This window comes from Schistocerca gregaria, chromosome 1 (assembly GCF_023897955.1).
Source record: "Schistocerca gregaria isolate iqSchGreg1 chromosome 1, iqSchGreg1.2, whole genome shotgun sequence".
NCBI lineage: Eukaryota > Metazoa > Arthropoda > Insecta > Orthoptera > Acrididae > Schistocerca > Schistocerca gregaria.
In genome coordinates, this window is record NC_064920.1 from 204,798,026 (window position 1) to 204,811,799 (window position 13,774).

Here is a 13,774-nt window from a genome sequence, read left to right on the forward strand (position 1 = left end):
AAAATCTACCTTCTAATGCGACAACCAACAATCGTAAAGAAGATAAAGAGCAAAAGAATACAATGGGTGGCCCACTTAGCCCGTATGCCAGATGGAAGACAGGCAAAGATGGCACTAGAGGGAAAACCAAACACCAAACACCCCATTGGACGACCAAGGCAGCGCAGGGTGGACAACCTGATGAAGGACCTAGCAGCCCTGGGGACTGAAGACAGGAAGGGATGGAGGCAGTTTGTGAAAGCAGTGCTAGTCTTCAGGGCCTTTGATCGCTGGATATCTATCTATCTATCTATCTATCATAAAGTAGTACTTATTAGTCCATTTTTGTCATTTTCCAATTATACAGCTTTTGCTAAATTTACTTCTCTGTTTATTGTATCTTGGTATCTTTAATTTTGTCTTGTATTTTGACATACAAAATTTAACAGTAGTGTATCTTAACTGTTTTGCAACTTCTGTAGTATGTTCACCTATGTTCAAGATGTTCAAATGTGCGTGAAATCTTATGGGACTTAACCACTAAGGTCACCAATCCCTAAGCTTACACACTACTTAACCTAAATTATCCTAAGTACAAACACACACACCCATGCCCGAGGGAGGACTCGAACCTCCGCCAGGACCAGTCGCACAGTCCATGACTGCAGCACCCTAGACCGCTCTGCTAATCCTGCGCGGCTGTTCACCTATGAGCAGGATTCTTGCACAAAGCCTAAATCAATGTTTGATAGTTGAAATGTAAAGTAGCATGTCACGCAGTCAATATCTAGTCATCAATGAGTGTATAATCATGTTCAGTTCATTAGCTTTTAATTGCTGTAAAGATATATATAGTTATATTGTTGATCACTGCCACTTGTCTACTTTTTGAAATGTCTTCTACTGGGTACAGCTCACCAATTTGTGTTACGATACTGATGCTTATACATGCTAAAAATTTAATGCTCTAAATTGAACCTTTTGGTAGAATGTAAATAATCTGGAGTAAAGGAGACAACTAACTGACTAAAGGACACATTGAGTCAGCAATAGGAATACGCAAGAGAGAGAAAAATGTTGCTAATTTTTTTTTTTTTTTTTTTTTTTTTTTTTTTTTTTTTTGAAAGTTTCCTTTCTCTTTTGTATGTGCCTGACAATGTCTCAACTCTTCTGATATTAAAATTACTTACTGAATTTAATGCTATAAATATGAAGATAATGAATAGTAAATTCTGCAGTGTTTTGTATGTTATTAAATAATGCTTTATCATATCGAATACTTACAGGAGTTAAAATTAAAGGACAGATTCGATGAGGCAGAGGCATGCAAAACAGGCCAGTAAGTTACACAAGAAAGTGTTAAGATTCATTGTAAAAATTTAAAAATTTTATTTAAAAAGAAACATGTATGTAAATAGACAGTGACAGACCTCTTGTAATGCCAGAATATGAATCATATAGACAATTTACTGAAAGTCTATATATCAGTACTTCGGCAAAGTTTGCATCTCTACTTGCAATACAATTAACAACGCCTACATGATATGCAATATGTAATGATACTGTCTCAAAAATTGTGTTCTCCACACAGATTTACTAAACCATTGGACTAGGTGCTTGGGGAAAAAATAAAGTGGTAATTTTATTGTTTTGTGGGAAGTATTGTCTAGAGGTGATTAAGAGCACTATTGTAAATTAATGGTACCTGTTGTACAAGATTATCTTGATGCTGGTATTCATTGAAGTCTTCCATATTGTGAGAATTCTCCAGCGCATGGATCAATGCTATCCAAACATTTATGTAGTGACTTCCATACTGTTCTCTTGTGGAAGGGGCTGCTAAAGCAGCTGCTGCACTAATTCTTACTTTGAAGTTACGAAAATTCTGAACTAATTCCAACAATGTTTGGAAAGCAGATGCCTGAAAAAATTACAAAAACATACTATCATATAGAACTCTGTATCTAAAAGAAATGTGTCTGTTACAAAAGTTTTCAAGTAATATGTCAATCCATTAAAATTCTTAAAAAGCTTCTAGAAGTGTCTTCTCTTCAAACCACCTGCCGTGCTATTGGAGGTGGGGTTTCCCATGAGCACTAAACCACATTAAATGACTCCCCAACATTGATTTTTTTCCTTGTCTTTATTTTCCACACCTGGTAATATTCTTGTGCTGTAATGCATTTTCCTAATCCTTTCCACATACTTTCTGTTAGCATCTATTCATTGCATTATTCCTATCCTGCAAGTCAATTATTTCCACTGATCATTAATCCCTCTCTTCCTGTCTCTGAAGTTTCCACTTAGATTTCAATCAATTTTTTCTGAACAAGAATGGAAATCTGAGAGCTGATAAATCTCTTAGTTCTATTCATCACATCTGCTTTAGTGTGAATGATAATTCAATTTCCTACAGTGCATTTGAGCTAATCTAGATCCCTCTCGTAATACTTTTCATTTGATACAATATTTCAAGTTGTCTCCTCTCACTTTGAATAATTTTAAACTGCTGAACTGGTATGCAACTATAAGTTTCTGCATGACTATAAAATTAGGTGTGACAGCCCTACGTCTTGCTAAATTTCCAAAAAGTATTAGAATATGGCAATCATCTGCCTGGAACATTCGTTTCAATGTAGATTTTCTTACTTTGTGTAGATCTGTTGTAGATGGTATATCATTACATTTCTTTGTTCTGTCAAACTGTTCATCAAACCAGATACAGTTATGCAGTTGGTGGTATAGAGAGGATGTACTGTGCAACACAGAATACGATGCTTATTGCTAATTTTACACACACAAACTTTGTAATTTCTTTAAAAAATTCTTCAGTGTATAAAATAAAGACATCCACTGCTGAAGAAAGTGATATTTAAGGAGTCAGAAAAAACTGTGAGCAAGTATAAATGAATCAGGAGCTACAGTACAGTTATAGTGTGTCTGACAAGCTTATGAAAATGCAGTGGGGCTTAATAATCAAAGCCAGCCAACCATAGTTCATGTTCAGTGAACAATGGAAGGTTTGTCCACTGAAGTATACGCTATTTTTGACATTAAACTCTGCTGTGCTCCTGTGGGCTTTTTACAAAGTAAATATGCTGGTTACAGTGCAAATTTCAATTTCCCCCGCTGCATAGTATCAACAACAGATGTCATATGTTCTCCTGTGAGAGAAATCAACTGTTTGTGTTTGCTACACAAATAAATATCCATGAAGGAAGAAATCAATTTTAATCATCATCAAAATATTCAAACAATATGCAAAAGAATGAGAAAAATAATTTCATGCAAAATTGTCGTTAATAACGCCTAATGATCTTAAGTTCAATATCAATATAAACACTAAGAGCAAAACATTAAAAGTGAAATAGTGCAATTCTCTTTTTTTACAATGTCAATACCCAGGTGCTGCAGACATTTTCCATATTACATAATTTGCACTTTCACAAGCAGTAGTGTATAAAACTGAACAATAATTATAAAAGTAAATGGAACAATTATAGTGAGTGGGAATGTATTAGATTTCACATTCATCTTACGTAATTTTTGTCCTTTTTATGTGAAGTATAAGTTTATTTTAATAATTGCATTGCTTATACTCAAACTGAGAAATTCTATTTACATGATCAACAATAATGAAGTATTGCCCTGCAAAGACAGACAGCACCTTATACTGTATATTATCACAATCGTTAAAAAGATGATTCAACTCTTCCATTTCCACTAATTCAGATGGAGAAGCATACAGAAGAATTTAGCTATAGCCTGTGTATGGAACCATCCTACCACTGCTTTAATGATGCAGAAAAGCCGTGAGAAGCTAATTCACAATTGTTAGATAATAATTATGACTTTCAAGAATTAATACTTGAATATTCTATCCAGTTCTTATGAACAACAAAAATAATGTTTTAATTTACTGCTATCACATGAGTTCACAACTCAAAAGTAATAACAATCATAATAACAGAAGAATTCCCTATTTGGAATTGAGTCTTAAATCATGTGTAACTAAATAAGACCTAAATTTTCTGAAAAATAAATTAAATATTTTTACCAGCCATTCTGCATTTTCTGCATAAAGAAATCTGTTTCGCAGCACATTTCCAATTGCATAGCAAGCGTTCCACCGTACCTGTGGAAAGAAAAATATCAGTTTGTACCATGCAATGAAAAACACCAATGTAACAGTTTGTAACAAATCTTGTTAATTAACTAACATTCTGAGCAAAACAGAATGTAGAAAATTTTTCAACACATCTTCAAGTAAGCAACAAAGTCTTCCAATGCTAGAAAAGAGAAACTGCCAGATGAACACTAGTTATGCTGCAGTTCATATTGATCACCAGAATTAACACTGCTCCTTTCTATTTGTGGACATGGTGAACACAAGAAATTTAAACCATGGGACATCATGTAATTTCAGCATGTATGTACAGGCACATGCAATGTAGTGTAATATAGGGTTAAAAAAAGTCCTACATTATTTGACTACACACAACACGCAATTTAAGCATTGATACTCACAGCAACTTAAAACAGAACAACCACAGAAAGCTAGTCATCCAAAAAGCAGATACTATAGAAAAGGTCACTTCCAAAATCCTTACGTGGGTCATTCTAGATTACTGTTCCTTTGTCTGGCATCCTTATAAAACAGAATTAATAGTATAGAGAGGGGCATTGGGGGTCCTTAAACCGGACCTGTACAATAAGAAACAGGTTTGTTTCATCAAAAGAACAATAAAAGGCAGTCCTGTATCATTTTCATCCCAGGGGTAGTGGGCATTGATTACACAGGAAGCAATTTGGAGTTTGCTGCTGTATTATGTTACGAAGTGTGTATCATACAGATAACTGTGACAAATGCTTGGACAGTGTACTTTGGTGCTGTGTTTTTGTCATTGTGGATGAGTTTGGAATTAAATGATTGGTAGGGAGGAAGTTGGAAGGGGGGGAGGGGAGGGGAGGGGAGGGGGGGAGGGAGGGAGGGAGGGAGAGAAAGAGAGAGAGAAGTGAGGAAGATTAGGGTTTAACATCCTCCTCACAAGAACATTAGTGATGGAACACATACTCACATTACGGGAAGGACACTGATGATCTGCTTTCACAGGAAAAATTCTGGCATTTGCCTCACGTTTTTTTTTACAGAAACAAGGTAAACCTAAAACAGGATTTGAACCACTATCCTCCCACATTTAATTCAGTGTCTCAGCATTGTGCCAGCTTGGTCAGTTACTTGGAATTTGACCGAGCATGTTTGGTGAACAAAATCTGTGTTTCTCTACCTTACCAAGTAAATACTGATTACTTTCAGTTCTAATAATTGGGAGACCTGACCTTAAAGTTGTTAAAAAAATAATAAACCACCTTTCCTCATACACATTATAATGGGCACAATAGTAATATCAGAGAAATTTGGAGTTGTACAGAAAAGAACAGACAGTCACTTTTCCTCAGCATTATTTGCACGTGTAATAGGAGTACTACCTGCCACATATGGTGAAGTGGTAGTGATGTACAGTTTCGTATGGGGTTATTAATTAATCAGCATGTGGGCACACTTCTGTGAACCTGCAGCAAAATTTATTACATGCTTCTAGCACAATCACCAACACGCTAGTGACTTACAAGCTGCCCTCCCCCCCCCCCCCCCCCCCCTTTTTTTGCATGAAATGTAGGGGGCCAGCATGCAAGATGCAAATATTGTAGCATCCTGTTGTTTTTATTATCATGGCACAACATTTTCTCTTCTATTCTCAAAGGATGAAATACTGTGTAACAAAACCATATGTCCAGAAGACGAATAATACAGTCCATTCAAACTCTACCAAATTATGCCGATATTGCACTTTGTACAATGACATTTTTAATATTTTCCCTCAGCTGATAGCTCTTAATTGCATGAGTTTAGTATGAATGGACCTGTCCAGTCACACAAGGCATAGCACTATTGGCAAACCACTGTGAAGTGCAAAGCAGATGGTACTTATCATTCTCACACATAGGCCTATGCGGGTTTTTCCTGATGCACTTGCATATGGATAATAATTGCTCAAATACGTTTGCAAGTTCTGTAATTACCTTAATCTTGTCTTTGTGATCCCTAAAGAAAAGAAATGTAGGGGAATGTGGTATTCTTCACTTTATATAGGTACTTGAGACTTCGCAAGTAAGTTTCACTGGGATAACTAGCATCTACATCCAATAATCTGTGTAGTCAGGTTTTTCAGCATTTCCGTTATAGTCTCCTGTTAGTCAGAAAAACCTGAGACCATTTGCGCTGCCCTTCTTTGTGCATATTAGTCTCCCACGTTAGTTGCTATAAGACCAGTACAGTTGGCCAATACCTCTCACTGTATTGTATTTTAAGTAATATTAACAACGCAAATAATGCATGCTATCACTTGAAAAATCATTTAATAAGAATATATTTCTTAGGTACAATTAGAGGTATGAACACGCAATGACACCCAGCACTTCCTGACCAATCTCCATCTCACAGTTATCCTTACCCATTAGAGGCCGGGCCACCTGTGAAAGAGGCTATGTCACATACCAGCTCTGCTGCAATCATTGCACAGGTGTTTTTTTAATGTTGGTATGCCTAGCAAGCAATTGTCCACCAGGATGAATGGCCAGTACCCGAGCCATTTGGGTTCTTCCCTCCACCACCAGCTTTACTGATGTATGCAGATGGGCGTTATCCTTAACACTTTCGCTGCTCCCATAATGATACTGGTCTTAACTGACAGTAATCTACTTCCCCACAGCCTCCACCCACCAGTTTCCACCACCTCTGTCCTCTCATCTCCTAATTCATGTGCCCTCACCCTCATTGTGTGTCACTCTTTGCAAATGCACCCTACAGTCTTTTCCCCTTCTCTGCTTCTCTCCTATTTCGCTCCCCCGCTCTGCTCCCCTACCCCCCCCCCCCTCCCCTTTCCCATCAGTCTTTTGAAACTGTGACTGGCTGCTTTATCCTGCCACCTAATCCCTGAATGCTCTGCAAAGCTGTGCTGACTTCTCTCTCCCCACCCATACCTTGCCATCCCTCCTCTTTTCCTGCCCCACTCCCAATGGCTGCTTCTACTCAATGTAATACAGTTGCGTTCTAGTCGGAGCAGCCAGAGACAGCTGTGGTATGAGGTGTGTGTGTGTGTGTGTGTGTGTGTGTGTGTGTGTGTGTGTGTGTGTGTTTCTGTCCTTTCTGAAGAAGACTTTGGCCAAAACCTGAATGTGTTAACTGCTTTTTCACTGTGGCATCTGCAACTCAATATGTCATTTTTATTGTTGAATGGAATTGAATTTTATTTGATATTGTAAGATTACATTGTGTACGGTAAATGTACCTGTAATATAGGACATGTCAAAGTATTAACATTCTCTATCACTTATTTTTCTACACCTTTAGCTTACATTTTTACATCACTGATAATGAATAACAATATATAAAAATTTAATGGCATAAGTATTCTGCAACACTGTAAAACTCTCTTTCAATGAGATAGTCTAAGTTTCTTGAGAAAGTCATTGTGAAGTACACTATCTTGCAGATTTTTGGGCAGACTTTTTAGTAGTCTGATACCAGAGTACTGGGGTACTTTTTCTGTTAGTAGCAATGTAAGAAGTAATGCACTATTAATTTAAAGAAAACTTCAAGCTTTACAGAAATGCAAGACACTGGCTCTGATGATAAAAGATTGTGATGATCAAACACAAAAAATGGGGGTAGGATGGGGTAGTTACTGGTAATCATGTATTTACCGAGGGATTCCTAAGTAGATGTCATTTTGGTGAAACAAGGAGAACATAGTTGTAAACAGCAGATGTATAAACAGCAGTTGCATCAACAAATCTGTAAATTCTTCCATAAAATAAAATTAGTTAATGTCTACGTAATGAAAAGAGTCACTCTCTCAGCAGGAAATTCTTCAGTGGTTATTATGGAAGTGGAGGAATAAAATATTAATAGCTGGTAGCGCTTATATAGAAGTCCGATTACGAGTATACAAAGACAATGCAGAAGTCGACATATATGCAGATTTACCAAAGTCTTTAATAGCTAGTTCGGCCATATGGTAGGTGTGAAATGCAATAATGTCTCTGTCTACGAAACTTTCTAGTCCTGGAACATTTGGTACTCCAGAACCTCCATGAACAATGGCTACAGTGAACCATCCGTTACCCTGACCAAATGAATCATTAATATCTAAACTAAAATTAAGTCGACAACCACAGAAAACAGAGGGTCCGTCCAGCAGGGCTTGGGCAGCGACAGACTTGACAGGTATACGATTGTTCTTGTCTCCAGCTGTTGTGGCAAACTCAATGTTCTCGATGGTTGTGTACACTGTCTGTTTAGAACGACGATGGTATCTTCTGTACGGCATCTTGGCAGCATTCAATGCAGTTGCCTGTGCAGCAGCATTCTTTTTCTTCGCGGCCGCCGGCTTGAAATCATTCTTCGTCGTTTATGGTTAGGTGTTATCTGTACGTGCCCATACTTCTGAAGCACTCTGTCCACCAAAGCTTCTGTTACGGAGTTCGTTATCTCCATTCGCTTCCATTCCTTCTCATTCGAATGTTATCTTTTCTCATTACAATTACAGCAATTACTCGCTATAAAAGAAGAAGCACAAAACTTTCATAATGCGACTGGCATGCTTGGTATGAATAAGAATGGAGTATTACAGTGTGCATAGTCAGGCATTGTAACATATAAATAGTTTAATCGAGTCAGTGAGTTATGTCATATATAAATGAAAATTTAACATCCTGTCTGTGTGCCCTCCCCCCCCCCCCCCCCCCCCTCCAACCAAATCCTCATGGTCAAAAAAGTGCTTGAAATTTACATTCATTCTGTACTTTATAGATTTATAAGCCACAGCACAAACCTGATACCTTCATATTGTTTCCTGTAGAAGCATTGTGAATTAAGACTTTGACAGCAGCTTGAACATTTTCCTTCACAGCTTGGTCGAACAGCAGTTCATTGTTTAAAATTCGCAAAAGATTTCCAACTGCTCTCACAGCACTTGAGCGAACCTGAAAATTACTGAGTTATTAAAACTTTCATTTAGATTAAATAAATCTAAATCATTTAAAGCAATTTAGTCATCACACCTTTTCATTGTCCCTCGATGCCTTAATAGCAGATTCCAAAATTTTTGTAAACAAAGACTTGGGTATTTCTTCAGCTTCACCATCATCTCTGAAATTAAAAGGACATCCTTAAACAGTATCAGCAAAATGACATTTTCTACAAAACTGCAGTCATTGGACAAGATCACTGGCTAACATTGTATGTAACTAAATTTAGATTAACACACGATTTGGTTATAACAGATGCCTGAAACTAAAATCTCAACAAATTTCTGAATGTTCCATGTTATTTCAATTAACTGTCACAATTTCATATCATACTCACACATTAACAATCAGTGCATCACTGACGTTGCTTAATGACCACGATGCTTTCATTCTTGTTCCAACATGGCTGTCACTTAATGCTTTAATTACAGCCTCTGCAGTATCTATCACAAACTGAATATCCTGAAAAAGAGAAAGTGAATAAAAATATAAATAAAACATTTATGGAAGAAATCATAATTCTGGTCATGTTAGCAGCAAAATCTATTGGTTTGCACAGGTAATATTTAATTAAAAATTTACAGACAAAAAGCATGGAAAGTAAGTCTGTAGCAATAAGTAGGTACAGAAAATTTTGTCTAAGTAATAAAACAATAAAAAATACAAAATTTGTCTTTATTTTCTATTCCCATATAAAAATGTTGTAAACCTCAGGGCTGCACTTTACAAATATTGGTAACTGATAGTGAATGCTGAAACTGGGTTTGCCTTCTTTCTCTACTCTGAACATTGCATGCACACTTTAAATACACTAACAGTTGATTTAGTACATGAGAAACTATGGCTCTCAGTAAAATGTCAAACAAACCACATATCAATAACAATTTTAGTTTCAGATTGACATTTCCTGATATTTTTGCAGAATGTATCACACATAGAAATGGAGTGTTTTTTAAAGTTCTTTAACATGGAGCATCAATTAAAACTACGAATTTTCCTAGAACACAAGTATAAATATAACAAACCTTATATATTGCACTTAAGTTTAGCAAAACATGGCATCTGATACATTTCAACCTAACCTAGTCCCCAGCCTACATTATCACTACAAACTCCATTAAGTAGTAAAAATAATATCGAATAAATTTTCTCGGTGTTCCGTTTTATGTTCGGTTTTGGCCTCAGAAACATGTTAGCATGATGGTACAATCTGTGAATGGCTGACAGAAACAAACTGAGCAGCCATGATATTATGTGTTTGTGAAGCTAAAGTGACATACTTTGTGATTTTAATTTTTTTACTTCTGTCCTACAAAATTATGCAATTTAACTGATGCGTCACATTACAGATCTCTTAAACCATGTATTCTAAGTTGAAAATTAAGTTTACCTTATGTTGTGTGAAAATGAATTTCTACAGGTTGGACCAGTAATATTTTGAAAGATATGAAAGGATGAAGAATTGAGCATAAGTGAAGAAAACAGTGAAACACACTGCACCACAGCTTCAAATTAGGCTACCAATTCTTATGTCCACAGATCCATGTATAATGATAGTGTTTTCGACTCCAGGTTTCTGCATCAACCACGTGATGATAATGAACTCACTTAATGCTGACACCGCAAAGAGTCCATCATGCATATTTAGAATGGCATGTCTCACCTTTGTAAGATATTCTGACAACTTACAAATCCTTTCATAATTTCGTGGGAAAGCAACTTCCCTCGGCAATAGGCTGTCTGGACATTGTCAAATGTCTACATCTACATCTACATCCATAATCCGCAAGCCACCTGACTGTGTGTGGCGGAGGGTATCCTGAGTACCACTATCGGTTCTCCCTTCTATTCCAGTCTCGTATTGTATGTGGAAAGAAGGATTGTCGGTATGCTTCTGTGTGGGCTCTAATCTCTCTGATTTTATCCTCGTGGTCTCTTCGCGAGATATACATAGGAGGGAGCAATATACTGCTTGACTCTTCGGTGAAGGTACGTTCTCGAAACTTTAACAAAAGCCCGTACCGAGCTACTGAGCGTCTCTCCTGCAGAGTCTTCCACTGGAGTTTATCTATCATCTCCGTCTTGTGCTGTGCTGACGTCAGTTTGTATTTCATGTTCAAATTTAAATTTTCGGTGGTTGTTTCCACATTATAGTGAACTACTGATGGATTGATGGCAAAGTCTCAGAAAAGAACTCTGGAGTTATGACTGTTCACTTTTGAAAAACTTTCTACAGCAGTGTTTCACCACACATTTCATCTGGATTCTCCCTCCTGGCACCAGTTTCACATAATTCCACAGTGGCAAATTACTTTACAACATGTGTTTCATTTTCACCACCTACCTGGCTTAAATTTAATTTCTGTGGTCTCAGCATTTCTTTTCAGTAACTATTCCTTTTTTTCCCTCCATTTTATTTTTATGAATTTTTATTTTTTGACTTGTTTATTTTTCCCCACTCCCTGTCACCTGCCTATCATGTATAAAGCACTTAGCTTTCCGCTCTTATTGACTACTGATAAGGTTTTTTCAGTACTTTCTGTCTTGTTTATTATTCTATCTTCCACCTTTTAAGTTCTCAGGTTTACAAATCTCATCTGTTGCAGGCTACCACAACCAGTCTTTCCTTCTCTAACCATCCATTAAGTCTCCCCTGACCCTGGGTTCTCGGTGACTTTTCCGCAACTCTCACCATATCCTACAATTCATCAAGTCTTTTTCCTTCATTCTTCCTCCTCTCCCTTCAACCCTTTTACCAGAAAAGAAGAGCCACTGGCCCGCTAAGCATGCAGATTTGCATTTCTTTTGTGTGTGTTTTTTCTTGCAGCCACTTACATTTTCAGATATTTATTATTTTTGTTGATATATTTCTACAGTGTACAGTAGTGAAGTTATTTTTTTCTTTAATTGGTTGGATTTAATGAATTCAGTATAAATAACTTTCTTTTAAATATAAATAAATGTGACCTCTGATGTTAATCAATATAATGTAACTGATATATTAAAAACAAAGATTCCAAGACTTACCAAGCGGGAAAGCGCCGGCAGACAGGCACATGAACAAAACACACAAACACACACACAGAATTACGAGCTTTCGCAACTGGCAGTTGCTTCGTCAGGAAAGAGGGAAGGAGAGGGAAAAATGAAAGGATTTGGGTTTTAAGGGAGAGGGTAAGGAGTCATTCCAATCCCGGGAGCGGAAAGACTTCCCTTAGGGGAAAAAAAGGACAGGTGTACACTCGCGAGTGTATGAGTTTTTCTTGTCTCTAGCTATAAGGTGTGTGTCGAAAAGGGAGTTTGGTCATGCCACTTAATCCAGTAAACCGAAGAAAGTATGAAAAACTGTCGGACAAAAAGGTTACTGCTACCATTTTGGGGACACTAAATGAATCTTGTTTGTGGATTTTAAGGAACACTGACACACAGTCAAGAGTGAAGCCTACCGAGGCACAGTAAAAATATTGAGAAGACCAATTCAGAACAAGCAACGGCCTCTTGACTGTTGCTGTTTCATGTTTTCCATGACACTGCACCCCCACACTTCAGCCACCAAACACAAGAATTGTTGCATCAGTTCAACATCTGCCTTACAGCCCAGAAATGGATACAAGTAATTTTCAGCTCTTCCCACACATGAAAAAAAGGCATGGCTCCATGTACCTTGACTCTGACAATGAAGTCAAAGATGCTGTCACAAGTTGTCTGCAATGTCAAATGGTAGAATTTAATGGGAAGAGAATCTGTCAGCTCTTTAAGAGATACAATAAATACTTAAATTTGAATGATGCTTATTAAGAGAAGTAATGCATAGGTTCAGTTTCAAAATTATTCCAATAAATTGGTTTTAAATAACTTTTCAAACAGTCCTTTATTAGGGTACAGAATTAGGGTAAATTTAATACAGGAATTTTCTCACAAACATTTGAGGTGTGTACAACTAATTTTAGAATCATTTTGACAGTGAATAAATAAACTGTTATTTATAAGTAGATCATATCCTATATGTGTTCAAATATTTGTTGTTTTATTTTTATTACTTGTTTGAACTACCCTATGACCAGCATACAGAAGGGGGCATTTGACAGCAGAAACACCTACATAACAGCACATGCTGCACGGATCTACAAATGCCATCCAGTGGGCCAAGGAGAACCTCCGAATACTACATCCCTACATAGTTCAATGATGATGCAAATTAACAGTCCTGTTGAAGAAACGAATGAGCAACACTTTTATAAAACTTTTAGTTTGGAAAGAGCTTAGCAACTGCTCAAATAAGATGTTTGAGCACAAACACAAAGTTCGATATTAAGAAAGAAAAGAAAGTATTTTAATCAATGTATGACGGAAAAATAAGAAATTGTTAAATAACTACAGCTGTGCATTTTAGTACTGAAAATTTTGAAAAGCAAAACTCCAGTAATCACAGAAATAAATTAAAACAAATAGTCCAATTTTAATGCATGTAACACAGTTTTTGTTTCTGAAAATCAAAAAAGGAGAAATGACTTATTGAAAATCAAATGCTTATCATTTTAATTGTGACTCCAATCCCAGTTGAGTTTCACATTTCAACTTGCAGAACAACATACAAGGTATGATCAAAAAATGACAGTAATTTCTTAATTTATACTTCCAATACTCAAAACTTTTTTTAAATCTTGTTGGTACACATGTTCCTGATGTATATTTGAATTTT

General features: G+C 36.7%; 1 protein-coding gene across 4 annotated transcripts in view; it reads right to left on the reverse strand.

Moving 5' to 3' along the window:
* The window catches only part of LOC126336924 (HEAT repeat-containing protein 6), a 65,041-nt gene that overhangs the window by 5,956 nt on the left and 45,311 nt on the right, over positions 1–13,774 (reverse strand). For 2 of the 4 annotated variants that reach the window (XM_050001081.1, XM_050001092.1), the window contains 5 exons: positions 9,410–9,534; positions 9,106–9,193; positions 8,884–9,027; positions 4,037–4,114; positions 1,685–1,900 (listed from right to left, as the gene is read on the reverse strand). In XM_050001081.1, the coding sequence (XP_049857038.1) occupies positions 1,685–1,900; positions 4,037–4,114; positions 8,884–9,027; positions 9,106–9,193; positions 9,410–9,534 (651 nt within the window). Of the gene's footprint in view, positions 1–1,684; positions 1,901–4,036; positions 4,115–7,069; positions 8,602–8,876; positions 9,028–9,105; positions 9,194–9,409; positions 9,535–13,774 lie in introns of those variants that run through there. The other 2 variants (XM_050001101.1, XM_050001109.1) reach the window with 2 other exon arrangements.